The sequence below is a fragment of the Pleurodeles waltl genome, chromosome 10 (assembly GCF_031143425.1).
Source record: "Pleurodeles waltl isolate 20211129_DDA chromosome 10, aPleWal1.hap1.20221129, whole genome shotgun sequence".
NCBI classification, from domain to species: Eukaryota; Metazoa; Chordata; class Amphibia; order Caudata; family Salamandridae; genus Pleurodeles; species Pleurodeles waltl.
The window spans coordinates 233,255,269-233,282,788 of record NC_090449.1 but is presented as its reverse complement, the minus strand read 5'-3'; the positions used below and the strand labels follow the sequence as shown (position 1 = coordinate 233,282,788).

Sequence of the window (27,520 nt, the reverse complement as noted above, 5' to 3'; positions counted from 1 at the left end):
TAAAAATGGGGTATGTCTCAGTAAAATGCCAAAATTGTGTTGAAAAATGTGGTTTTCTGATTCAAGTTTGCCTGTTCCTGAAAACTACGCTTTGTTGGTGCCATTTTCAGGGAAAAAACTACAAGCCTTCTTCTGCAGCCCTTTTTTCCCATTTTTTTTTTTAACAAAATTTTTGCTATATTTTGGCTAATTTCTTGGTCTCCTTCAGGGGAACCCACCAACTCTGGGTACCTCTAGAATCCCTAGGGTGTTGGGAAAAAAGGACGCACATTTGGCGTGGGTAGCTTATGTGGACAAAAAGTTATGAGGGTCTAATCGCAAACTGCTCCAAATAGCCAAAAAAAGGCCTGGCACCTGAGGGGGGAAAGGCCTGGCAGCGAAGGTGTTAAAGAGGACTTTTAACCCTCCCCATTGCCTGGGAGTTGTTTGTGCGCCGCGTCACCCGACACAATCTTCACAATATGAGCCACCTGCTACCACAGATCAACCAGGTAACGTAACTTGGTTCTCCTCTGCCACATAATTCTACTGCCCATGCCAACTGTAAAGGAGCACATCTTCCTTCCTCATGCCAGTGCCTCCTCCACAGCACCATCTACATCGATTAAAAATCAAAGGCAGCGCTGCAGAGCATGTTGTTGCACATTAAGCAAAAAGACAGAGATGATGGCCAATTTCAAGGTGCTTGGCCTCATGAAATGAACCATATGTCCTACCCAAAACAATAAGGAGTAGGTGTGTCTCTTCCATTAGTATTTATTTATTTATTAGGTTCATTCGGTCTAGAAATCTAGTCCATTTAAGATAGTAATAACAATCATACTTGAAAAAGGAATGTGATAAAAACATAGTAACAATATAAAACCAATAGACGTCAAAACATTGTAACAATAAGAACAACAGGACAAAGCATTTCATCATATATATAAATACAATAAAATAAAACATAAATAGATATAATAAAAAAGGGGACAGAGCTAAAAACTAAAATGTAGAACTTTTTGTCTGGAGGACCAGTGTGCACAACCAGAAGACAAAAAAGACTGAAAATAGTCTAATTGGACTAAAAGGAAACATTATCAGAGTACCAATCAAAAAAAAACAACAGGAAAACTATATGGGAAGGCCATATAAGCTTGTGCAGTCTTGGTAGTCATAAGAAAGGCAACAAATTCGTAATGGAAATTTCCTACTAAAAGCAATACAAAAAGGATAAAAAGAGAAGATTAAAATCCTTCTAAAGACTAGTATAGAAATGACTCAGGAGCCTTTGGGTGCAATGAACTTGCGACGGATGTACCAGGCCTCCGATAAGTATTTGGTAACTGGAATGGCAACCCTGGGAGAAAAATCATGTGTACAGATTCTAATGGCAGTTACTCTATCCTGAAATGACATGTTTTTACAGAGGGGGATAATCCACCTCTTTCTTGGTGTCTTGTACAAAGGGCAGAAGAATAATACATGCTCTGATGTTTCTTTACAATGTTGACAGAAAATACACCTATCGTTTGTAGCGATGTTAGAAGGCCAATGGGCCGTGAAACCGTTGGTAGGCAATGTACCATATCTTAACTGCAGGTATAGAGTGCGTGCATACGGAGGGATAGGGAGGTTCAGGAAATTCTCAGCCCAGGGTTCATGCTTAATTTGAAGAAAATCCATTGTTAACCTACCCGCCCTCTTTTGGTGCAGGGAATCTTCGTTAACTTTCTCCCAATATCTGCTCGCAACAAATCTCCTAGCCTTATCAGGGATTTGATCCGGGTGGTTCCAATAATGGGAAAGACCCATTTTGTCCCAGGCAATTTTCATCTCTTTCAGCCAAGGGATTCTCTCCAATGCCTTGGGAGCGGCTATCAACTCTCTTATATCCAGCCTATATGGTTCTAGTTCAGCAGATTTCCATAGACGAATCCAGTAGGTAAGGGGTCTTAAGGCCGCTATGGTTTTAATGCCATTTAAGCCAAGGTCAAGCCTTAAAGGGGTCATTGGAGTGCCCGTACCTAGCCTGGACACCTGCCTGAGGAAAATATTTTCCTTAGTTTGCAGAATGTCCAGGTTTTTATGGGACCCCCAAAGTTCCGCTCCATATAGGGCTGCTGCTCTGATTTGAACATTATAAATCTCCGCAAGAATGTTCAGAGGGGGGCTCAGAGCCTTTCTAGATCTGCGGACTAAGGCCCCACCTCTTTGGCTTATGATCAGAGCCCCTTTGTCAATTGCTGCCTTCCATTTGCCTGATGTAGATAATCTGAAACCCAAGTAATCAAACTCTTCAACTTTCTCCAATGGGGTCGAATTCATCTTAATATTAGTACGCGATCGTTTTTTAGAGGTAGTGAATATCATAAATTTGGTTTTCTTAATGTTTACATCTAAACCAAAATCACTACAATAAGCACAGAACTGGTTAATCAGGTGTTGAATTCCCATTGGCGATTTTGAAAGTAGGATCGTATCATCTGCATATAGCAGGCAGGGGATTTTTTTCCCACCTAGTTTCGGAGAATCATTTATGCAGTTCTCTAGGTAGTGGATGCAATTATTAATGTAGAGCAGAAAAAGAGTAGGTGCCAAAACACAACCTTGTCTAACTCCTTTTTTGATAGCTACAGGGTCAGTCAGCTCGCCCCCCTGTCCACACCTGATTTGGGCAAAGGTATTTTGGTGCAACTGAGCTATGAGTTTCAGGAGGCCAAATGGCACTCCCATGTTTAATAATGTTGACCACAGCAGATTCCTGGGGATCAGGTCAAATGCGGCTCTTAAGTCTATAAAGACCACGTAAAGGTTACCCCCCCCAGGTCAACATTCTTCCATTTTATTGACATAAATCTTAGAGCTTGGTCAACTGTGCTCACTGCGGGTCTGAAACCCGCTTGTAAATCAGAAAGGGCTTCAGACTCTATAATCCATTCCTCAAGGTGGGACAGAAGATGTTTCGCATAAATTTTTTGGAAGTTATCGAGGAGACTAATTGGACGGTAGTTAGCCGGAATGTTTGGATTTCCTTTTTTGAAGATCGGTACAATTTCGGCCCCTTTCCAAGTAGATGGAACTGGTGCGCCTGCTGCAATAGCATTGCAGATAAAATTGAGGTAGGGAGCCCATATATCAGGTCTAGATTTATATAAATCACCTGGAATTTTATCTGGGCCAGGAGCCTTCCCCCATTTCAGGGAGTCTATTGCAGCTCTAGTTTCGGAAAGAGAAAAAGAAATTGGAATGATCTCTTGGTTTGTTGAATCATTGGGGGGCCACAGAGAAGCTTCTGGTGGACCTCCATAAAGTTGCCCAAAATGCTCTACCCAAGTTGCTGAGAGAATTGTACAGCCAGGCGCGGCTGGGGAGTCACTGTCATTATCAGCTATTAGTTTCCAAAACTTGGAAGTATTATTAGATAAGGCTGAAACCAGAATAGTGGCCCATCTGGCCTCCTCCCAACTTCTGCGTGCCTTTGAGCATTCCTTCTTGTAAGCGCCCCTGGCTATTCTCAACGTCGCAGCATGGCCTTCTTTGATTGCATCCAGGAGAGCTAGTTGTGCTGTTCTGCAAGAATTGTTGAACCAAGGGGCATTGTATTTTTTATTGGAGTTGTTAACAGTCTCTTTAGTGAAAAATTGTTTTAAAGATTGGAACAGGTCAGTGTGGGCTGTAAGAAGGCTATCGCCCTCCTCAGACTCATCTAACCGGATCATACACTCCATATGATTCGCAAGCAAGCTGTAAATGGATGCTAGATGTTTAGGGGAGGAGGTAACAGATTCCCATTTTAAATTGCATCTATTATTGGTTAGGGCCAGTTGGGACACATTGGACCTAGAGTGAGGCACTATGAACGAAGGAAAAAGACCTCTGGTTGATAAAATCAGAGGATCGTGGTCGCTCACGGGCTGCTCATCTACCCTCATATCTACCATGTAACGCCAAAGACGGATATCAAGAAGTATGTAGTCGATGCGACTGCTATGTTTTCCGCGCCTAAAAGTAGGTCGCAAAATAGCATCCGAGTGTGAGCGGCCATTACAGGCTCGGAGGCCATGAGCTAGTGCAATGTCAGCCAAAAAGCGTGCAAATTTGTTCAATCTTGGTTTTTTGTTGGAGACTAACTGGGGGATGCCCCAATGGGCATCCTCTTCTTTACAAATTCCTTGGACTAAAGGATTAGGTTCGAAGGTAACATTAAAATCTCCTCCAATTAAAACAAAAGAGGAGGGATTACTTTTAAGAACATAGTCCAAATTCGACAGAACGTCAGACTCAAAGTGGGGACTCACATTCCTGTTATAGATATTAATTAAAAGGAGGGGTTTTTCTTCAGAAATCATTAACAATAGGGCTTGCAGGTCCGGGCAACCAGTGTCTAATTCTTCTATTTTGCACCTGAGAGAAGTATTTAGCCACACGAGCAACCCTCCCGAAGGTCTCCCAGAAGATGACTTACGGGCCGGAACCCAAAAACTTTTGAAACCGAGTCTATATTTGGGTTCTAATGCCCATGTTTCTTGAAAAAGGCAAATCAAGTGATCATCAATAAGGTTACCCCAACCTGGGCTATGTAATTTGCTTTCCAATCCAGCTATATTCCAGCTGAGCACCTTATCGAGATCCTCTGAGCATGAGGACCCAACTTTATTCTGGGCATATAGAATACTAGGGGGGGACTGTTAAGGACCATGGTGCTTCCCTCGGGTGGATTAAGATCAGAAGATTTCTTACTCTGTGTCTTTAGAACCTTGCTGGATATAACCCCAATAGTGTTTGGATTTGGTGAGTTGACCATGCAGGTGTGACCCAAGGTATAGGGAGCGTTTGACTGATTAGAAATGCATTCCTCAGTTGCTTGACATGTTAAACTTTTGGGTGAACCCGGGACAACAAAATCGGCTGAGATGTTAAGACCAATAGGGCAAATGAACTCAGCTTCGCAGTTAGACAATACCACATCCTGAAAGGCATCTCCTAGTCAATCTGCCTCAGAGAGAGAGGATAGAGGACGTCTAGGACCAATTACAGGGGTGGGCAGTGTGTGAGAAACGGAGCCAGCCCCGTATAATGGTGGTGATTGAGTACTCCAGGACGACATAGAAGGTGGATAAAACACTTGTAACCTGCAAAGAGAAGTTTTGCCAGTTGTAGGATAAAATCTGTTAGCATTTAGAGAAAGTCGATGGACAAGATCGGGGGAATTAAAATTAATGACAATACAATCCCCAACACCGATCTTCGCTAGAGGGCCCACCCACCCTACCCTTCTCACCATCAATATTGAAGATGACATGGAAAAAGCAAACCCCGCATTCACATGCAACCAGTGGATAACCTTATTTTTGAGTTCGATGAAGGATTCGGAAAAATGAGGTTTGAGTTCAGGAACATTTGAAATAATAAGAACATAAGGGCATGATTCATGTGGTAAATGAAGCACTTTAGGTTCTTGAGAAACACTACTCTTATCCATCTTCTGGTATGCTGGTTGTGAGGATTCCCTAATAGGGGGGCCGTCTCCCGAGTTAGTTGCTGGATTGTTCCATGTGGCGGTTCCTTTTAATAAGGGAGCTAAGGCCATATGGGGCTTGTTCGTCGGGATACTGGGGGTTTTAGCAGAACTAGACCAGTCATGATTTAGAATAGGAGGAAAAGTTTTGGGTATTTGGTCAGTGTGACTAATGGCAACAATAGGGTCATGATTAGGATAAATTTCTACAGGTAAAGAAATTGTTGGTAGCTGACTGCTCGTAAGACTATCAAGTTTGTCCTCAATTATTTGAAGACGGTTGGAGATAGGAAGAAGTAATTTAGAGAGCTCATCTCTTATGAGATCCCTAATGAACACATTTGCATGGGAGTTATTGGTATTCTGTAAGGAGATTGGAGCCATATCATTGATAGAAGGTTGGGCCAGATTAGAGGGACTCAAGGTTCTAGATCGTTTATTTTTGAGGACAGGTTCCCTACGCTTCCTTTCCCCTTTGGTATTAGATTCAGTTAAAGTAAGGGAACCTTCTATTGGGGGACACTGGACCAATGGAGTTGGTGCGGCACAAATGGCAGGTGCAATTGGAGTGTCATCTTGGGTCTCTTGGGGGATTTTGGATGAAGAAGGGGGATGGATAATCGGGACAGACTGGAGCTCTAGTCGCGGGTGGGGCTGTGAGACTGGGCTATCATGGGGTGAACTAATGGATGCAGAAGGAGGGGCAGCAAGACGACGTTGCACTAATTCTATTTCTCTTTCAAGTTCCCCAACGGCCTTTTGTAAAAAGCCGTCCAGGGTTTTGTTAGAGTGCAATTTCCCGTCCAAACGCCCCCCACGTCGTCGGCCCATTTTACTAAAAACCAAGGGCCTTATATTTAGTGGGAGATTCAAGTGAGATCACAGCGGGGCGAGCAAAGGCAGGTTAATATTAGTAATTGACCAGTAGCTAGGTAGAGGCCTGGAGCTTTGGGGGAAAGCTACCCCTCCGCAGTGTAAATAAGCTTGAGTTTGACCTTCGGGCAGACAAGTGGAAAGTGGTTATCTGGGACCACAGTTTAAGGTAAATGACAGGGGGGTGGCCCTGCCCTGCCTCTTCTTGGCAATGACGGGCAAGGACGAGCCCGCCCTTGGCCCGGGCTTTGCCCGGGCGCCGCGCGCGCGCGTCCCGCGGAGCGGGAGCGCTTACGTGATTTTAAAGGGCTCCTGCCCTGGTTGATGGCAGCACACAGCTGCTGCCCACCTCCTCCTCGATTTCCCGGCAAAGTTTTCGGCGCGTCCCGCGGAGCGGGAGCGCTTACGTGATTTTAAAGGGCTCCTGCCCTGGTTGATGGCAGCACACAGCTGCTGCCCACCTCCTCCTCGATTTCCCGGCAAAGTTTTCGGCGCATCCCGCGGAGCGGGAGCGCTTACGTGATTTTAAAGGGCTCCTGCCCTGGTTGATGGCAGCACACAGCTGCTGCCCACCTCCTCCTCGATTTCCCGGCAAAGTTTTCGGCGCGTCCCGCGGAGCGGGAGCGCTTACGTGATTTTAAAGGGCTCCTGCCCTGGTTGATGGCAGCACACAGCTGCTGCCCACCTCCTCCTCGATTTCCCTGCAAAGTTTTCGGCGCGTCCAAAAATCAAAGGCAGCGCTGCAGAGCATGTTGTTGCACATTAAGCAAAAAGACAGAGATGATGGCCAATTTCAAGGTGCTTGGCCTCATGAAATGAACCATATGTCCTACCCAAAACAATAAGGAGTAGGTGTGTCTCTTCCATTAGTAAAATAACTTAAGTACGGTGCAGTTACATCATGAAGCAGCACACACAGACCGTTTCAAACGAACTCTATGACAAGTACACCAGGTGTAATTAGAATAGCAGGTGTGCACCTTTTATACAGAAGGAACAGGGCATAAGATAATTTTACTTTCGTTTAATTCAAAATCCTGCAGCTGCCCTGCAGCAGTTCAGTATCGCCTTTGGGTCTGCATTCCACACGCCCTCCCCTCTGTTATAACCACTCAGAGGTCACGGCTCCAAGGCGAGCACACCTCATCTCACCTCACCTAAGCAGATCTGCTCCCACAGGGTTAGGGGCTTTGGTACCACGCTCCCCTCTACTAAGACGCTCTCAACTCCGCTGCTACCATAAACTGAGATACTCTCATTCCACTCCAGGTTTCCTTGGACTGGCAGACTCCCTTCTGCCCCCACGCTCCTCTGCTCTGCTAGGCTGGTCTTTCCTGTCACGCTCCCTCCACCGTCTCCAGCGCTTCTTTTTGCTTCTACACTGTCTGCGGCCATGGTCCAGCCTTGCTGCAGGAGCAGGTTACCAGGCAACGGGTAAACGCTGGTGAAAATTACCCAGCAAGCACAGCGGCGAGCAAGTCTATCACTTCCGGGTTAGTAAGCGTGGTGTTTTCACACGTGGGTCGGCGGTGCTTTTTTGCAATGGCTCGGGAAGAAAGGTACGAGAGGGGAGCAGCGGGATATGTGGGTCACAGTAAAAAAGGCTTCTAAGCACTTCCGCAGGCACCAGCCAGCGAAGCAACCCTTCTACGCTCTCAGGCCTTAGTAGATCGGCAGCGTTTCCTTTTCCCCCTAAAAAATGATCTGTTGCAGGACACTAGTTGGGTCTGAGTGGAGAATAGGAGCTGTGTTAAATATCCGCAGTGTATGTGTAAATGTGTGTGTGATTAGTGAAATGTTCATTTCTCCTTGGACGCTCTTCAGATGCCTCTCTGGGATTTTAACGTGGCCATCTCCACTCTGATTGCAGAAGGAGACGAATTAAAGAACCGAGAGGCAGTGCTGGAATTGGAAAAAGCTTTATTCAGGGAGCCTATAAGTCGAGCCGAGTCAATGCGGGTGGTGCGTGGGGGGGTGGTGCAGAGTCATGAAAAGCAGTCTGACAGTCAACGTAACTGTTTATTGATTAAAAAGAATCTTCCACAGTAAACAAGAAGAAGCGTGACAACAAACCTGTTTGGCTAAATTGGTTGGAAAGGCTGCATTTTAAAATGTAATACAGGAGTTAAAGCAGCTGTTGCAGAGAGTTTTGGATGGCCAGTAAATCTCATTGAATAATAATGGTAAACTAACTGGTGGTAAATACACTTGCTGGAGAGAGCTGTGTTTTATCTAGTCTGAGGTCTGATTTATAAAGTAGCACAGAAGATTAATGCGGTTCCAGCCAAGCTCATCCTGCAACATGCAGGTGGCAGATTTTCATTTTATCTAGATATTCAAAGGTTACTACTTTTGACACAGGTTCTGTTTTTAGTAAAGAGAATCCCAATCACAGTGTTATGCTTTAAATCTTGACTTTGTGTTTCTCCTGGCCGTTCACTCTTAACTAATAATCCCAGCCAGTAAAGATAATATGTGAATCGTACACTTTGAGACCCTAATTGTCTCATGTAGCATTCTGTACATTGATTTTCATGCTTGTATGATCTATTGTCAATGTATAGTGTTTACTTGTGATGTAAGGAGCTCAGACACCATATTGAAATTCAGAAGCGGTATAAAAGAATTTAACAAAAATGAGGACGTGCTGTTTAAATTTGTATTTGTGTAAATACTCATACATATCCATACATCTGATAATCATAAAGTGCTTGCATATCCTTTATATACAACAAATGAACAAAAGCAAACGCTTGTCTCCAAAGATTTGATTCTCTTAAGTGCTTGCTAGTGAAGCTGTGTGCCTTTGTTTCCCTCCATTGCTTAGCGCCTAGGTGTTACGCTCCAAATAGGTCCCAGCCAGGATCCTGCTCTAGCAAAAGGAGGGCTGACGGCCCCTTAAATTTGCTCTTTGTTTTGGGACCTGCTGGAATCTTAAATAAGAAAGTCCAATTCCTCCTGCATTTTGCTGCTCTACACAGAAAGCAGTCAATGTGTTGTCACTGCTGAATTATGTCCCGGTGTTGGTAAATTACACCGGGACAAATTTAGCATATTTCACTGGGGCCAGAAGGATCTCTGAATCAGCTAAATAATAGCTGCAAGATCGAGGATCCGACTGGTTCCTTCTTCAATCCAGCATTGCCGAGAGGCAGATTTATTAACTTCTGCACTACGTGAAACAGAGAAAGTAGAAGCCATATTACACCCCTTTAATGCATAGTGCTACTTTGTGTTACTACTTTGCCCTGGGACTGTGTCACAGCGACGCACATAATTAGTAAATGTGGGTCCGAGAGTTCGTACTAGGATTATAACATTTGAGCTGCAGTTAGCATGTCACACTTGTATTAACTTATTGTTCAGTTTCACTGTAATTAGTGAGCTGTACGTACATATCTCGGGAGTAGATATATTAAACGACTGATGTACGCAGCTCACATTTTTAGCTTGCAATATTTAAAAGCCTGTTGCTATTATTCTATGATATTTCAGGACAGTTTGTCAGAAATGCACTTTCAGCCATTTTGAAAATCTGTCTTAAACTTCATTCATATCACTGTGTGTCTGTGTGGTATTTATGTATTGCAAACCTAGCCGAAGAGTTTCACTAAAACAAAGCTGGAGCAACCGGTTTTGCCAAATACTGCTTAGATTATATTTACCAACATATCCTCTCCACCTTTCAGTACATACCAAGAAATTCCGAACGCTGTAATCTGCAAATCCAGCTTTGCCCCTGTTTTGAGGCGATGCTGTGCATCATCTCTTAATATATGGGGTTACAGCTTTAGCACCAAGCCTCCTGTGAGCATAGTTCTTAATATTGAGCATGCAAGGAAATTACCTCAGACCAGTCAGAGATTCAGCGAAGTCAATTTAGCTATGTAGAGTCCCAATTTTGGTCTGACGAGTCACAAACAACAAAAACTATATATATATTACAGTACTTTATTTTACACTAACGTATACCATACTAGATGCATGGTATTTACAGTGAAATTTAGAAAGAGTTTGCACAAGTAAATATCACAGGTGTAAACAAACAAAAATGCCTAATATTTTGTTAAAAGGTAACAAACATTTCAGTGTTTGCTTATTTGGTAAAACTATACACCCTCTAACTCTTTCAGACCTCACATTACATTCTCGAGGACGAGAACATCCATGATCACTCGGCTGTTGAGGTTTAGCAGGCAGATTAGCATAGTCGCCACCAGAAATTCAAGAGGTACAGAGACTGTGGAGGTTAAAAGACACAACAAAAAGACCTTTACGTAATATTTCAAAATGTGAGCAATGGTAAAACATTGATTAGGTTAACATACAGTCATACATTGTGCGTGGAGGCAAATCATAATCATCATTAAACAACAGAAAACCTTTGTGCCATGAATTGACTAGTAAATACCCATTCATGTGACCAAACCATGGAGCAGGGATGACAGATCATAAGTAATACATGTTGCTAATTGGTCATGTGCATGACCATTCCTCTAGTGCAAGATATCACGCTACTGTACTCCATAGTTCAATTGCAAATATCCATGATGTGAGAAGCATATAATAAACAAATATCCACATTCTGCATTCTAACGTTTTGATGAGGTTACATTCAGTTTAAACTAATCAACTTCTATCAGTTTGATATGATTTGCACACGATTTGATATGCTTTTGATGTGAGTTGCATAATTGGCTGTTTTAGAAGAAGACCCATTGTTACCACAGTATACTTGAGCTGCCACTGGATAAAAGTGACATCAGGAATATCACCCTAAATTTAAATATTACATTTTATTTATTGTTTCAACTGTCAGCCATATAGAACTTTAAGACAACAAGTTAAAACACAAATCGTGCTAAATCTACAACAAATAAAACATGTGCAAAGCAATTTGCAAAATTGTGGAATAATGTTAAAAAAACTACATTCCCAACCTAAGTAGAATCAATAAATTCATTAAATATGTAAAAGCACAGAAGCAAGAGGATTATAAAAATATAGAATCCAATCATAGGCTTATGGCAGAAAACATAGACATCACCAGCAGTTCAATAACAAATAAATATTCCACAGCTTTATTCCTTCCTGGAATATTCAGTCTGCCACACACCTAATATAAAAGGTCCTAGGGGATATCCGCGAAAGCTATCTACTGAGGAGATGGAATGTTTTTTTTTCGTAGAGCAAGGTTAACGGAAATGAGGACTGAGAGGAAAAAAGGACTCTGAGCTAAGATCCTAAGAGCACTCTGTAGCAAGACTCTGTATTTATCTCTGGAAAGTCCTATAAAAATGATGCCATCACGAAGCAGCAACAAGAACTCAGGTTGAACCAGTTCCTTCCCTGGAGAAAAGTTGGTAATACAGTTATTCTTTGTTCTAGGTCAACTACTGAAGTTAGTGTAAACACTAATAGCTGACAAGGAGTTGTTCAGGTTCAAATCCCACAAAATATCTGAAATAATGTTTTAACTTCAGACACTGCAATATTGTCCCTAATACCAATTTCTTACAAGAGTTCCTTTGGGTCAGAATCCTGATGAAATCTCAAAAACATGTAATTTCAAACTGATTAACATTGTCCCATTATAGTGCATCGCTGGTCCTCCAGTTAAGGTTAAGTTGCCTACAACAGTAAACTAAAAGATGAACTTCCAGCTTTGCCAGAGCACGTTAAATAAAACTTTGAACTGTCTCTTCTCTAAAGAATTGCTCTGTAGAATGAGTTGTGTGAAAATCTGAAAAACGCTGGAGCAACAACGCTGAGATCCTACTGCTTGGTGAAAGTCTCAATAACTGGCATTAGGAATTGGGTGGATTCCCCTTTATAAACAGGAACATCAAAAAAATGCCTGTTGCTTCATTTTGAGAATGGTTGGAGTCTCCCTTTGGCACTTGGAAATGGGCAGGGCCTCCCTTTGGCAGTTGGGAATGGGTGAGGTCTCCCTTTATAGACAGGCCCCGCCCAGACGGCTTTTCCGAATGGGTGGCACAGCAGGGCAACAATTGATTGTAGAATAAGGGGCATGGAAGTGTTTGAGGCCGCAACACTTCCTTTTACACACCATTGCCTTGCTAGAAGGAAGCAGCTTGACAATCAGACTGCAGCACATGAAGAATGCAGTTGGGGAGCAGGTGTGTACACGGCCTTTGTAAACATGACGAGGTCCTGACTGTGGTGTTCTTCACATACAAGAAAGAATGCACAGGACAGGCCTGCATACTTTTAGCATGACAGACAACTGACCTTTGTTGCAAAAGTATCACACTGCCTCTTATTCCAAGTACAGAGGTTGCAGTTGTGTCAGTGCATCTGGTCAAAGGCGCTTTGTGGCATGAAAATGCATAACCAGTGGCCAGGCAGCTTCACTGGCGTTCTAGGCTCAGTGTTATATTCAAAGCCCTTTGTTGAGTGTTTTATGTGTAGCGTTATGTAGAGACTTTTTGTTAAACTGCTCAGTGTTACCAATCTGCCTGCTTTCTTTGGCGCCCAAAACAGGATGTTGTCAAGATACAGCACTTCTGCAAGTTGTGCACTAAATGCCATACATTCATGATTTCTGGTGGCAACACTATGGAACACACCCCCCGCCCTAACTCTTAAGTTACAAACTTCTCAAGAATAGCTGTTCACTGAGTAAGTACCTCTCTTTACTCAATGTACTCTGTGTTTCTCAGCAAGCTCCAAGAAGCCTTTGGCAGTCAAGCACGTTATAAATGTTGAGTAGGCATTAAGGAACTTTGAAAGACGAACACAAATATCTGTTTTTTAATTAAAATAAATAGGTAAAGAAACACATATTCATGTTATATTTCAAGAAAAATGCCATTCTAGTAGCATGAGACCTAAATGTGTTATGTTTTGAGTATTTGTTTGTCTGAAAGCTTTTGTCTTTGGGAATTTAGGTAAAGTGTTTTGCTCCATAGCACGGCCTTCGTTTGCGGAGATGAAATGTGCGTTTTATATTTTACAGCATGATTACCAAAAAGAAAACAAACTCAGTCACATACGAAGAGCCGATTCAAAAGAAAAAGAAAAAAAAGAAAAAGAAACACCCAGAAGCAGCAGCCGAGCCTGCTTCGGAGGCACAGTCACACACTGAATTAGAAAACGAAGGTTTGATTAAATACAAAAGAAAGCACCGTTTGGCAGAGGAAATAGTAACTGATCCAGGGGAAGAACATGCTGAAGAGTCTCCCGTAAAAAAAAAGAAAAAGAAGAAAAAATTGAATTTAAAGGACGAAAGCATTACTAGCGCACGTATCACTGCAGAAAATGAGGAAATGGGCAATGACAATGAAGGTCAAGAGTGTTTGGTGCCTAAGGATGAAAACGCTAAATCTGAAAGTTTTAAAAAGAAAAGGAAGAAAAAAAAAGACAAACACATTTTACACCTCACAGAACAAGAAGACCAAGAGGAATCACAAATGGAGAGTGCTGATAAAAGTTCAATCCTCAAAAAGAAAAGAGGAGCCTCTGCTACTCGGGAAAACGTGGTCATCAGTACATCACTGGAGACTACTGAGAGGGATACTGAAGAAGATCACAAAGACATAACAAAGAAAAAGAAGAAGAAAAAGCTGAAAAATAAAGAGGAAATAATTAAGTCGGACCTGACTGAAAATAGGACTGAAAAGGAGGACTGTGGACCTGTTGAACAAAACAGCACTAATATCTCGAGTAAAAAGAAAAAAAAGAAAAGGTTGGACAGGACCTTGGACAGCGAAGAAGGAACTTTGAGTAAGGATACGATAGAGGCTGACAAGTGCACAGTGAAAACTAGTAAGAAAAGACCCACCCCAGAATGCACAGTTCCGAAAGAAATCTCCACATCTAAGAAGAAAAAGCGTGTCCAGGTGAAGCAAGAACGAGCAGAGGAAGAAATGGTAAGTCAGGTGGCACGGCATAATAATTCGAGTAACATTATGACAATCTGCATTTTGTTATTTCTCAGCTATCCATAATATTCACAAAACCATTCAGATTTCTGAGAAATATCAAAATAATAAAATAATGACTTGTACTGACCTGAGACAGAAACATGAGGTCTTGCTGTAGGACACTGAGCAGAGAGCTGAAGGCGAACACCTTGTTTTTTCCACACTTCTTTATTATTTACAAAAATCAGACACAGGTATTTCCTAGCTGAAGGTTGTTGAACACCCTAACATTAAGCATCATTGGAGAAGTGTGGCTCAATGGTTAGAGCGGCAGACCCTGAAGCAGAGATCTGGCTCAAGACCAGGGTTCAAGTCCCGCTTCGGCAGGTCTTGGGCTCAATTCCCCTTGACCAGATAATTCTCGCCTCAGTGCCTAATCTAATTCATGGGTCCCACTCTGCAACTCTGGGCAATAGCTTGCTTAATCTCCACAACGGCCCCAACAGCGCTTGGATGCCTGGCTTCACCCTGGGGGTGCTCAGGAGTGGGCGCCTCACAGGGAAAAGCCAGGAGGGGTTCCATAGCGGTATGAGTACAGCGCCTTGAGACCCTAACGGGTGAGTAGTGCGCTATACAGGTGCTAATTTTTTTACATTTACCGCAGTGGAGAGAATTTCAAGGGAACCGTAGAGGTCGCATTTCAAGAGAATAAGCGCTGATACAGTAAACAACCAGTACAAGCAACTAGTGGCGGGCAGCGAACACCTTGTTAATCAGTCCTCCACAGTTGCACGGCTAGGAGAAAAATGATAAGCTTGAAAATCACATGCATATAAATCACATGTTTATCATAGGTGTTCCGAAAGGGAACAAACTGGTTCAGAATGTGAAAAAAATTGTTAGTAATGCTCTCTAGGGCTGAATATTCGCTTGCTGTTTGATTCCAAACTTGTCAACCATATTACATACGCTGGGAACAGATTTCATGAATGAAGGATTTCACCCTTCTAAGAAGTAAGGTTGTTCACACTGATGCTTTCTCTTTTAAGCAGTGGCAGACTGCGTCATGAAAACGTTGTCTGAGGTATGTGTCAAGCAAGAGCACGTGCCAGACTGCCTCTCACTTTATCGCCCTGTAAACACAGGCACCCACAAATGGCAAAGACTAATTGTGCCATGTCACTATGAAACCTGACTCTGGGGGTCATTCTGACTTTGGCGGGCGGCAGAGGCCGCCCGCCAAAGTCCCGCCGGCAGAATACCGCTGCGCGGTCAAAAGACCGCTGCGGTTATTCTGGGTTTCCCGCTGGGCTGGCGGGCGACCGCCAGAAGGCCGCCCGCCAGCCCAGCGGGAAACACCCTTCCATGAGGATGCCGGCTCCGAATGGAGCCGGCGGAGTGGAAGGGGTGCGACGGGTGCAGTAGCACCCGCCGCGATTTTCAGTGTCTGCATGGCAGACACTGAAAATCATGGTGGGGCCCTGTTACGGGGGCCCCTGCAGTGCCCATGCCATTGGCATGGGCACTGCAGGGGCCCCCAGGGGCCCCACGACACCCCATACCGCCATCCTCTGCCTGGCGGCCAAAACCGCCAGGAACAGGATGGCGGTATGGGGGTCGGAATCCCCATGGCGGCGCAGCAAGCTGCGCCGCCATGGAGGATTCCCCAGGGCAGCAGGGAACCGGCGGTACACCGCCGGTTTTCCGTTTCTGACCGCGGCTGTACCGCCGCGGTCAGAATGTCCAAGGGAGCACCGCCAGCCTGTTGGCGGGGCTCCCGCGGTCGTTGGCCCTGGCGGATTTTACCGCCAGGGTCAGAATGACCCCCTCCGTCTGTTCCTCCTGTCCACTTTATCTTCTGTTCCTCAGCTTATGGTGTTGCTTGGCATCAATCAGTACTGCATGAATGGGGAGAAAACAGCAGCAAATGGGTATTTGGGAAATAAAACACATGGTACAGATAAAGGATGCTCTAAAAAGACAGGTTACTTAGAAATAAGATACACATATTGTTTTAGCTTTTTCACAGTCTGGGCAGTTGGCAATGCTTGTTGTCAGTGTATTTGATATCACTACATTTTATCATTTTCGCCTCTGGTTTCGCAAGGGGAGTCTGCTTTATGTTTTCAAGTTCAGACTATTGAAAAGAAAGCAGAAAGGGGCCTGACCGGTGCAATCTGAAAGGGTAGAGGTTTCTGTGTTTTTTTTTATTTTTATTTAATGAAAATCAGGTTCTTGGGTAGACCGTTACTGTATGTTTTTTTTACGAAAGGTGCAATGTTTTAGTAGGTGTTTTTGTGATAGGAACGACTTTCGGAAGGATGTGTGGATGTTTTTTCTTTTTTTTCCCAATAGAACTTGAAATCTCCCAGAAAAATCAGATTACAAGTGGGTGTAGAGTTGATCAGCATCATACCCGAGGAAACTGTCAATAGATTCCTTTTTTGTTGCCTGGTGTGCAGTACAAGACATTCAGCCAAAGTGGTTTAGGTGGTCATGTTTGTAATCTGCACAGGGAGACACTGGGAAGAGCAAGAGTTTATTGATATAATAATTTTACATTTAAGGCACTCCTGCAGCATAAAGGCAACCCCCTACCTGTTCTAGCAAATTGGAGGATGTTAACTCTTAGTGGTAACAAATTGGTATGGAGGAAGAGCAGAAAAAAGTTCCCCGAGTGCAGTGGCTTCAGCTGTCATGGTCTTGGATGAGGACAGATGTAGAAGTTGTATTGGAACCTGGAGAACTACAGTTCAAGAGGACACGTTTATTGTGATGTGTAGGAGATAGGACACTGCTTTTAGAGGAGGTGATACTTATTGCTTGGGCACATTGATCTTTGTTTACGTGTAGGGCATTTAACTGTAGAGGGTGTGGTAAGAGAGTGTGTTCAAAGAGTATTCAGGTATGTGGGGTACGTTAAAGGTCATTTGTGAGGGAAATGCTTCAAAGCACTGAGATTGATTTGCTTGTTGAGCTCTTTAGGAGTAAATGTGTCGAATAAAGTGTAACAGGAAGAAGGTCAGGAGAGCAGTCCCCAGGAGGAGAGTGCATGCCGTAAAGACGGATGGAGAGTGTCATTTGCAGATTTTGTATCATCTCAAGCAGGTGCTCCAGCTTCAGTTTAATGTCAAGCAGCAGTTCATTTCAGCAAGTCGATAAGAATTTGTGCTCTGTTTAGTAGTAAGTGTGTCTAATGAAGTCTGGAACCAGAAATCACAACTGTTATATGAATCATACATGTGGGTGGTCGAGTCCTTCATTGGAAAGTCAAATTGTGTGAAGTTTTAGTGTAGCTGGACAAAACCAGGAAGTTGGTTGACAGAGGAAGAATGTTTTGAGAATGTGGTAGTGGCTACCTGGAGTTTTGTAGGTTTGACTCTTGACAATATTTTGCCTTTTGACAGTGTTCCAGTTTATATTACAGACTGCTTGTATTTATGTTGGTGTTTTACTTTCTGATTTTGTTCTGTGAGGGTGTGAGTGTGATAATGTGGAGATGGAGAGATATGGAGGAAGTTGAGCTAATGGTGTTATTGTCAGTAGAGACGGTAGGCATGTTTTCAGTCTGAATATCCTCGCCAAAGGTTTTTAGGGCCTTCAGAGCAGAAAACAGTGTGATGAAACTATGGAGTATTATATCTGGAGAATGGATCATTGCCATCCCACCTTGATACAAAGTGATGAATACCTCAGGTTTCTAGTTATAATAGCGTGAGATAGTAAGGGACAGAGTAAATGATGCAGAGTGCAGATGGCGTTGAAGTAGAGGAAGTTTATTATTTTCACAGTTGGGCAGTAGTAGGGCAAGTGGGGGCACAGGAGTGTGCCCTTCATTATGCCTCGTTCCTACTTTCTGACTAATCTTCTCTCTCCTGTCAGTGCCCTTGTGGACCCACTCCTGTCACATACTTATCAAGCATCATGGCATGTCTCTCCTATGCCCACGCCACTATCCAAATCCTATAAAACTGCTCATGGTCTCTCTCTCCTCATCACTGACAACAATCTCCTGTCATTGTGCTCCTTTCCCTTGTCACTGTTCACCTTTACCCTGCTGTTTTTGCTCCTGTTAATGTCCCCCTCTCCTATCAGTGCTCACCTCTTCTGTCACTATCCACATTTCATACCACTGGTCCCTTCTCCCATTTCTGTGTACCCGTATCTTTCCCCTAGTCTCAAACTCCTCCCATGTTGCACTTACCCATTCTTATCTCTCACTGCATGGCACACATACCCTTCTTGTTCTCGTGTCAGAACCCATCCATAATTGCCACGCCTTACTCCTTCAGTGCCATCCGTCTCTGTTTCATCCCCCTCACTGCAGCTGATGCACTGAACGCCCAGTAGAGATGGGGCAGAACCAACCTGATAAAGTTCTTGCTCTTCCCTAGCACTAACAGTCTTCATAGACACGATGAGTGGCAGTTCTTCCCACAGAGGTTCCACACCATCACCCTCCTCTGCTGTCTGTGGAATTATTTTGAATGTTTTAGAGGTGTCATCCTGCCACATTCAGGTTCCCGCCCACCTCTCCCCAGTCCATGCCCCTGGAATGGGCTCTGAAAGCACAAATGTTTTGGACAGCACAGGCATGAGTCCCTAGGGGAAAAAGGCTAAAACAAGCACAGACCCCATTGATAGTGCTATAGGCATCACCATCCTCGTGTAGGGTAGGATTTATTTGGCAGGTGTGCTTTAGACACATGCTTGTTGACACAAGTTGTGCAAAAAGGGAAAGAGCCCCAAGTTTCTTTGTTGTGCTCTTTTCTGGGGCACCAGACGCACAACACCCGCCATATTTTGAAGACCTATAGTCTAACCTTAGTTGGATAATCAACTGTAAAACCCTGTAAAACCATGAAGAACGGCATGGAACATCAGCTACGCTGGATGTACTTCTGTCCCATTATGCTATGTTATGGAAGTGGCACCACTGTGGAAGGCAGGTTAATACTGCGTTGAAAACCTGAATAGCATTGCCCATTCCATGTATATTCCCCAAAGTATGGATTTTAAATTCCCATTTGAGACTATCATTTACAGTGGCCTAAACAATTAGACACCAGTACTAAGCATGCATACTAGAGTTTTGCTAATTGCAGCTACTAAAGCTTGTATTGGTAAAGTCAAACAACAAACTTCCACGAATACACTATGTATGTACAATTGTTTGCATGTAGTGCGCACAGCCTACCCAGAGTTCCTTATCTTAGCTGTCTACGCGCGGTAGACATAAAACTAAAATGTAGACACAGTCGGTAACATCTTAGAAAACAACGTCATGCGGTTCGTGGACATTTCACCGCAGGACATAAACTGATAAACCCTATGGGTGGGTGTTTATGCCTGCCATGTTTCTAAGTCTTATCACCTTCCTCAAAAGCTCTGCTTACCTTTCTTGTTTATTTTTTTTTGTATTGTTCTGTGTTGTTTTAGAGGAATAGCGTCATGTAGCTCGTATTGGCAGACAGCGACCCGGATGTGAACCCAGCTTCCACGTCCACTTTCTTTCTTCAATACGCCGGTGCACCCTTTATCCTAGTTGCCTCCGGACCCTGCCATTTCCTCTTCAGCAACTGCTGCATTGTTTATTACACCGTGCAGAGCAAGTGGAGGAATACCAGGCAGAAAGGAGTACACTTTTTCGTTCGCCATTACAGTCAGTCAGACTTTATTTAAAATACTGAAGCAGCAGAAACGCTCAAAAGCAAGAAGTCCAAAAGAAAAACTGTGGGTTTTCACAGGTGTAACCCACATAGATCCAGTACTCGAGCTAAGCATGCCTTTTCCAGGGAAGAATCCTTATCATGACATAAGTGTGGTTGTAAAGAGCACAGCTAGTGGTATATTGACCTCTAACTCAGTGGTACTTACTTTATCAGCCTCAGTGTGATGAAAGACACTCAAGATTTGAACCTTTGACCCTAGAGTCAAACATCCGAATACATCAGTACACTCAGCCGAGATTAGTAGGCCTTTCAACCTCACTTTCAAAGCAGCACCACTGTGATGCACGTCTTAATACGTACAACATAGCCAAAGCTAAACTTAAAGGTCGTGGATATGATTGAGAAAAATATGTATTCATATATGTTGCAGTGTGAAGAAAAGATTTACGTGTAGCATTTAAATGTGTGCTATTGAAAGTTAAAGGTGTGTACATAGCCATTCATTTTCTGTTACATTTGCAGGCGCAGAATAAAGCGTGCACCTTGCCTCATACTAGACTTCCCACCTCATCTGTATACATTGAGGTAGAACAATGAAACTAACAGACCTGGGTTAAAACGATCTCTTGGAAGGAATGGATTAAATAGCTAATTAGAACTGCTATTACTCATCTTAGCAGTTTGCAAGAGCCGAGAAATGAAGTACTGCAATTAAGGGGGGAGGGGCATTGCAGCGATGCCACCTGCTTAAAATATATAAATAAAATAATCTATGGCACATGCCAGCACATATGTAGTGGCTCAGCACATTTGCTATCTACAGATGATCTGTCTCAGAGTTGCAGGGACTAAAATTTCATCTACAGTTTATGGGGATAAAGTAGGCAAATGAAGACAAAGTTAACTAGGATATTAATGCAAATTTGAATTTTAGGTTGAATTGGCTCTAAGATAGAAGGTAGCTTTGCTTCCCTCCTTTTAGCCCGCACCATTACCCTAAAGCAAATCTATCCTTCCACTAGTGTCCACTGATGTTTAAAAACCGATTGGGGAAGAACCATGCCCAAGATGTCTGCCGCTCAATGAAAATACATGTGTGAAAAACTCAAAATGCTATTCACAAATGTCATTTAGAATACTCACTCCATGTGATTTATTTCTAGGCATTTGAAGACACTATCAAAACAGATTCTTAAATCTAAATGCTTCAGACATCCCTCGGGTTTTACATCTGTTTTAAGACAGCTTTAGGATTTTCAAAGGGCTTCTTAAATTAATACAATACCAAGAGAGAGGGGCAGTAGGTCATTTACCTCAGTCAGTGGTTGCTTTAACTGTCAGTCATTAGTTTTTCCTCTTTGCAGGCAATTCATTGAACAGTAGCTGCATTGCTTTTTTAGGGAAGAGTGTCCTCTTTGTTTCCTCTTCATTCTGCAGCTCACTTTTCTGCACTTGTGCTCTCTTCCCAAACATTCCCCTCTCCCCACCTATGAGTAGTCGGTTCCATCTCTGAGTACAAATGGAGCGGATTGCTGTTGGAGATCCTGCATGTCAGCTCTGATGTCGCCCTGCTTCCAGAGTAACTCGCTGGTCGACTGGAGTCTGCACATTCTCCTCAGACTAGTGTGTGACTGTCGGAGAGGGTGAAAGTTTCACAACGGCTGAAAATGCCTTTGAGTTCTTGGGCTTTCCTACCAGTGTAAAGAATCCCTCGAGAAAAACTGTGGGCAACAGGAGCGATGGTTTTAATATAGAATTGAGAAGAATGTGTTCTGATGTATTCTGCAAAGAGAATGTGGTTATTTCTCCTGAACTCTTGCCATTTTATATTGTTGATAATTGCACCTAGTAAACTGGATCATTTCGCTGCCAACTGCCCATGTTCTCTGGCGTGGTGCAGTTCACTGTATGTAACACCACAGAGTCGTCTAAAGAAAGCGGCCTTCCAGTGTATATGGAGATGACCAACAAAAAACAAGTATTGGCAAAGTCAAAAGGACTGGCTTTGGCCTTCAGCCGTTTGGCTTTGTAAGTGCTTCAGTTGCAATTATAGGCAATTATAGACATGATTTTTAGGGGAGGCACACAGGGGCTCACAGATAAAACTGGTGGGCCATCTAATGTGTGATTCTGAATATTTTGTGCATGCAGGTTTTATATCAGAGTATGTATATATATAATAATATAAAATGCTATGGTGTAGAAACAACCTAGACTGGGCGTAGGTAGCAAAACAAGTGTAATATCTGTGTGCTCATTGGTGAGATGGTCGCAGACAATGTCAAATAACTCATTTTACAGAGTGAGTAAAAAACTTGAAACTTTAATACAGAATAGTGAGGGAAGAACATTAAATGAGATCTTGTCTTTTTTCTCCGTCGGCTCCTCTCTTGCAGAACACAGATTTTGTACCAAGGTTGACATACTCCAGATTATGGTTAAGGGGGCTGTCCTAAGGTTGGCACACAGCAGGCTAGAATCCTAATTTTTAAATTATGTATACACTCGGATTCATACGTTTTAAGCTGTCTGCCCCGATATGGAGCACTATATTCCTAAACTTGACCCACTTTTGCTGGATTCCTTTCACTTTGATTCCTCGCCTTTCTTTCTTCAGAGTAACAGTCTTCTTAACGTCCATCCTCTGCATGCCTTCCATTTCTGAGTATAGCCTCTTCTCAGTCTCATTCCTGTCTGCCTGACTCTCTCTTATCGTAATTCCGTGAAGGGTCATCACCTCATTTCATAGATCGCAACCTTTCCTGCTTTAAAACCTTATCCCTGCAATCTAAGATTACCTGATCTCCACCAGCCTAGCTGTCTCACCAACCATTCACCTGAAGCCACATACCCCGAACTAATGATCACATATAACTGGTAACAATATAATCTGCACAAAGTAACTGGAGTAAACAAATGCATTCAATGTTTTTTGTTGTTGTTGAGAGCACGATTAATGACAATAAGCAACATTTAACCACTGGATTAACCACTAACCTTGGATTCCGGAGTGGCATGCTACTCGTCATAAAGCACTTCAACACCTCGTCAGGGGTAGTAAGCACTATAGAAATGCAATTATAATCAGTATGTGTGTGTACACACACACACACATATTTACTTTTTAAGAAGACTGTGAATTACAGATTAATATGGTCTGTAAAAGGGACAGTGTCTTTGGTTAGCTCAATAACCCCGGTTCCCCTCTTCACACAACTCTTTTCTGTATTCTGTTTGTTAAACATTTCCACTCCTTTTCTCCTCCTAGCTTTCTGAAACAATCTGCATGTCACATACCTACACTCCTTCCTCTTTAGCATCCTCATTTTACTATATCTTGCACACATGTCATTGGATCTCCTTCACTTCACCAGTCCTCCCATACACACAACACATCTATTCACCTGTACGCACTATATTTTCTTTAACTTTCGCCCTGTCAGTTTTTCGACAGGTGTGTACTTCCTTTACACACTTGCGCATATTATCATAATTATAATTGTTACACAGAATCATTGCTTTGTACGCTCTGCAGAGAAGCCAATCATTGGATGAGCATGTATTGTGAACCCCTTTATGACCCACTGGCAGGAACTGTGACAGATTTGCACTGATTTAGTCCTGAACTACTCAACAGTAATCATTCCCTCCCCCATACACACACAACCAGAACTCACCTAGCTGCATTGAAGCAACTGTTTTCACACTTTGTACTATAAATGGGTAATATGTTGCTTGAAAAGCCATCCTTAAAAAAAGCAAATATGCTTAAGGAATGTAAGAGTAAGTAAAATGAAAACAGGAACTCTTCCCAGGCTTAGAGGGCATGGTCTGTTTTCGCTGGCTGCAGCTGTTACTGGTGGTGTGAGCCCAAGGAGGGACGAGGACATTTACAAGTAGGGCACTGGCCCTACCAGGCATAACCGCATCCCCCACCCATCCCCACTCCCCACACCTTCAGTGACGCCACTGCAGTTCTTGTTAGGTCGAGCGTAAATGTACAACCTCTTGTATACTTCTTCTATGGGCTTCCAGCTATTTCATTTGTTAGTTTCAGTTTCATTTAAAAATCCTTGCTTGCTAGTGGTCAGTCATGGCTCTTTGTCCCGCCTTCTTCTGTGTGGGAGCAGTGACCAGCTACTGTATAATTACACTTTGTCCTGTTTATCTGGTCTGTAAGGTGTTTTATTTTTGTTTCCTGCTCCTGTCCAGGGAAGCCTTCCTTTTCATTTGCAGAGCATTCTTCCTCTGAGCTTAGCTGTAAACAAGGCTATAAATCAGGCTATTTGGTCACATTTGGTCTTTGTGGGCTCTCTGCACCCTCTCTCAGCTGCATGGTTCCCACCCTTCCTTGGCTGGGATTTTCTTTACCATGTTTGCCTGACTGTGATCCCCAGGGCGGAGGATCGCTTGCAATTGCTTATAGCCTAGGCACCCAGCTCTACCAGGGCTCCACAGTCCTTAGAGACGGTGCCCACTTCTGCTACATACTGGGATCCCACTTGCAGCTCCATCAGTGCACCTTAGTTCACACACTCCAAGCCCCCAGCAATGCCAGGAACCGTACACATGCTGTCTGCCAGAGCACCTCAGTTCTTGCAGTCAGTACACTCTGTTGCTCCAGTACTGGGACCTCGGGCACAGCTCCATAAGTGCACCTCAGTTCACACACTTCAAGCCCTCAGTTGTGCCAATGCTGTGAACCCCACACATGCTGTCTGCCAGAGCACCTCAGTTCTTGCAGTCAGTACACTCTGCTACTCCAGTACTGGGAGCTCGGGCGCAGCTCCATCAGTGCACCTCAGTTCACATACTCCAAGCCCTCAACTGTGCCAGAACCCCACACACACTGTCTGTCAGAGCACCTCAGTTCTTACAGTCTAGGACCTCGGGTGCTGCACCATCAGTGCACCTCAGTTCTACCCCACAAGGCCACTTCCTTTCCTATACTGGGACCCGCTCACATACAATTCCATTACAGCAGCTCAGTTCTAATATTCGTTCCCACTACCAAGACAGTATTGGACCCAAAAGAGCAATGCTCAGCTCAGCCAGTGCACATCAAGTCTGTCATCCAACACCACCACAGCTCCGCCAGAACCCATCAATTCTAACATTCAGTGCACATTTCTTCTCAGTACTAAAGCTCACACACACACCCTTCAGGACTCCTTGTTTCTGTGTTCAGAGACAATGCCACTCCCATACTGGGCCCCTCTTGCAGCTTCACCAGGGCACCTCTAGGCTAACACTTAACAACACTGGCACCCCAATACTAGGTTTCATACATAACCCTGGGCTCTGGTAACCAGACTCAGGGCCTGTGCTATGAATAAAGGATATATGTAAATTAGTCATAATTATAACTGTCATGACAACCTACCCATAAGTCCCTAGTATATGGTAAGGCATGTAGGTTTAGAGGCTCAGTAGCTTTAATGCACATATGTGTGCACTGCTGTGGTATCTGCTGTCAATTTAAAAGCCAGCCCTGCCTTGAAAGCTGCCTTTAAATTAAATATATATGCAAAGTCGACTTTGGAATTAAAGGTACTCCTAAAGCCTCAAGCTACCTTATTGTTACATATGTCCCCCTTAAGGTCTCCCCTGAGTATGCTGGGGTAGGTTGCATTGTACCTGTAAGCAGGGACATTATAAAATATGTTTTATATGCCCCGGTGAGAGAAAACCTGCCAGTTGTGTTTTCCCATTGTAATGCATGAGCTCTGTAAGCTAACATAGGAAAACTTTGCAAAAGGATAACTTGCTTGGAACGAGCTAAAAATGACATTCCTGGACTTAAATGATAGAATAAATCCAACAATTTGCCATTGTTGGATTCATTGTAACTATCACAGAAAATAATTTATAGAACTTACTTTTTTGTTGAGCCAAAATCTAGCCGTTTAGCAGCTCTTCTGATTGGCCAGCCCATGCCAGGCTGAGCCAAGCTGCCTTAATGAGATGTAAAGTGGCCTGTATTGAGACAATGGGGCATCTGGTGGGTGGTGATCTGCAAGCTGCAGAGCAAAAGGCAGGATGGGGGCTGGGTAGCCAAACTGGTCTTCAAAGGGAGAATGACACTTAGGACAGGACACAGGTTCGCTCCCACTTCCTGCCACCCCAGCCATATGGGAGCCCCAGTGATTAGATTAACAGAGGGGCTGGAGGGGGAGTGTTAAGGGAAATTAGCCACACCAGCAGGAAGGCTTAGCCAGATCTTAAGAGCCAGAAGAAATATTCTCCATCTTGGATTTTGGAAGAATAATGCTTTCTGAGATTGATTTTTGCCACCCTTCGCGGGAAGTGGTCACCCCAGAGTGTGGCAACCAGCAGCCCATTTGTCAGGTGTGCCCCGTGCTGGGAAGCCCAGGAACACCGACTAAATATGGGAGAGTTGCCCAGCAACTCGGATCACTGCCTGAATCTACAAGGAAAAGGGCTACACTGCTGGAACCCTAATCTGCACCCCAAAGGACTGCACTCTTCATGACTGCACCTGATGCAAACTGAGGAACTACAGCTTCAAGGACTTTGCCTGGCTTAAAGAAGTGAAGGAGTGGACTCCCTGATAGCAACAGGTCAATGAAGCTTCACCTGCACCGTCTCCATCAAGAAGACCCCAGCTGGATAGCCTCCAGTGGCCTTTGAAGGAATTGGCCGGGCGCATTCTCGGAAACCTAGTCCCCACATCCCAAGGACCATTTCAGAGCTTCTATACCCTTGGATTGGTGTTGTGGACACCCAAAGATCCTGGCCTGGAAACAAGTAGAAGGAGGACTGCCCTGCTGAAATCCTGGTCTGCACCAAAAAGGACTGCACTCACAAGAACTGCACACTGTGTGCTTCACACAAGAGGCTTTGCTTTGCCTCTAAAGGATTCAGGAGTGGACTCCCTGTAAGCGACGAGCATACAGGAGCCAACACGAGTCACCTGCTTCAACAGCTATCAGAAGAGCCCAGCTGGGCAATGTTCAGTTTACTTTTAAGGATTTGGCCAGGTGCATTGTGGAACTTGTGTTCCCAAACCCCAAGAGGCAACCCAGAGCTTTTGAACCCTTGGCTGGTGCTGTGAACCCCTTTCCTCCATCAAGAAACACTTCTGAAGTAAGTGTAAAAGTGTTACATTGCAGGCAGCTGGAGCTCTTGACTTTGTCCCAGTCCAGCGCTACTTTTTTTTTTTTTTTTAACCTTGTGATCGCTATTTGTTTCTAAACGCTAGTTTTACTTTTAATCTTTCAAAATTCATATCTCTGGTTCCATACATTGGACTTTTGTAGTTTTGGTGTCATTTACTCATAAAAATATTTCCTATTTGTATAAATTGGTGTTGGATTTTTGTTGTGTGTTGTGTCTTACCTTTTTAATGTATTGGTGTTTTTAAATGCTTTACATATCTGTCTTCTAAGTTAAGCCTTTTACTCACAAAAAAGGGAAAGTACAAATTCTCTGATGTAGATTTGCAGGGAAGAAATACTAAGTGGAAAGCCCTGAGGATTGTATAAAACTGCCCTCACCCACTAAATGGTGGCATGCTTCATCATAGGGCAGCTAACAACCCTGGTGCAGACCAACACTAGGGGTAGAGC

At 43.7% G+C, this 27,520-nt stretch overlaps 2 protein-coding genes across 7 annotated transcripts in view; one reads left to right on the top strand and one right to left on the bottom strand.

Annotated features, from left to right (window-relative positions):
- The window catches only part of IQCK (IQ motif containing K), a 515,691-nt gene extending 507,892 nt beyond the window's left edge, over positions 1–7,799 (bottom strand). For all 4 annotated transcript variants that reach the window (XM_069210248.1, XM_069210250.1, XM_069210249.1 and 1 more), the window contains exon 1: positions 7,531–7,799. In XM_069210248.1, coding sequence (XP_069066349.1) covers positions 7,531–7,768 — 238 coding nt within the window. In that variant the 5' untranslated portion in view covers positions 7,769–7,799. The remainder of the gene's footprint in view (positions 1–7,530) is intronic.
- Positions 7,800–7,859: 60 nt separating this feature from the next.
- KNOP1 (lysine rich nucleolar protein 1) overlaps positions 7,860–27,520 on the top strand; it is a 39,993-nt gene continuing 20,332 nt past the window's right edge. For all 3 annotated transcript variants that reach the window (XM_069210256.1, XM_069210253.1, XM_069210252.1), the window contains exons 1-2: positions 7,860–7,932; positions 13,353–14,265. In XM_069210256.1, coding sequence (XP_069066357.1) covers positions 7,916–7,932; positions 13,353–14,265 — 930 coding nt within the window. In that variant the 5' untranslated portion in view covers positions 7,860–7,915. The remainder of the gene's footprint in view (positions 7,933–13,352; positions 14,266–27,520) is intronic.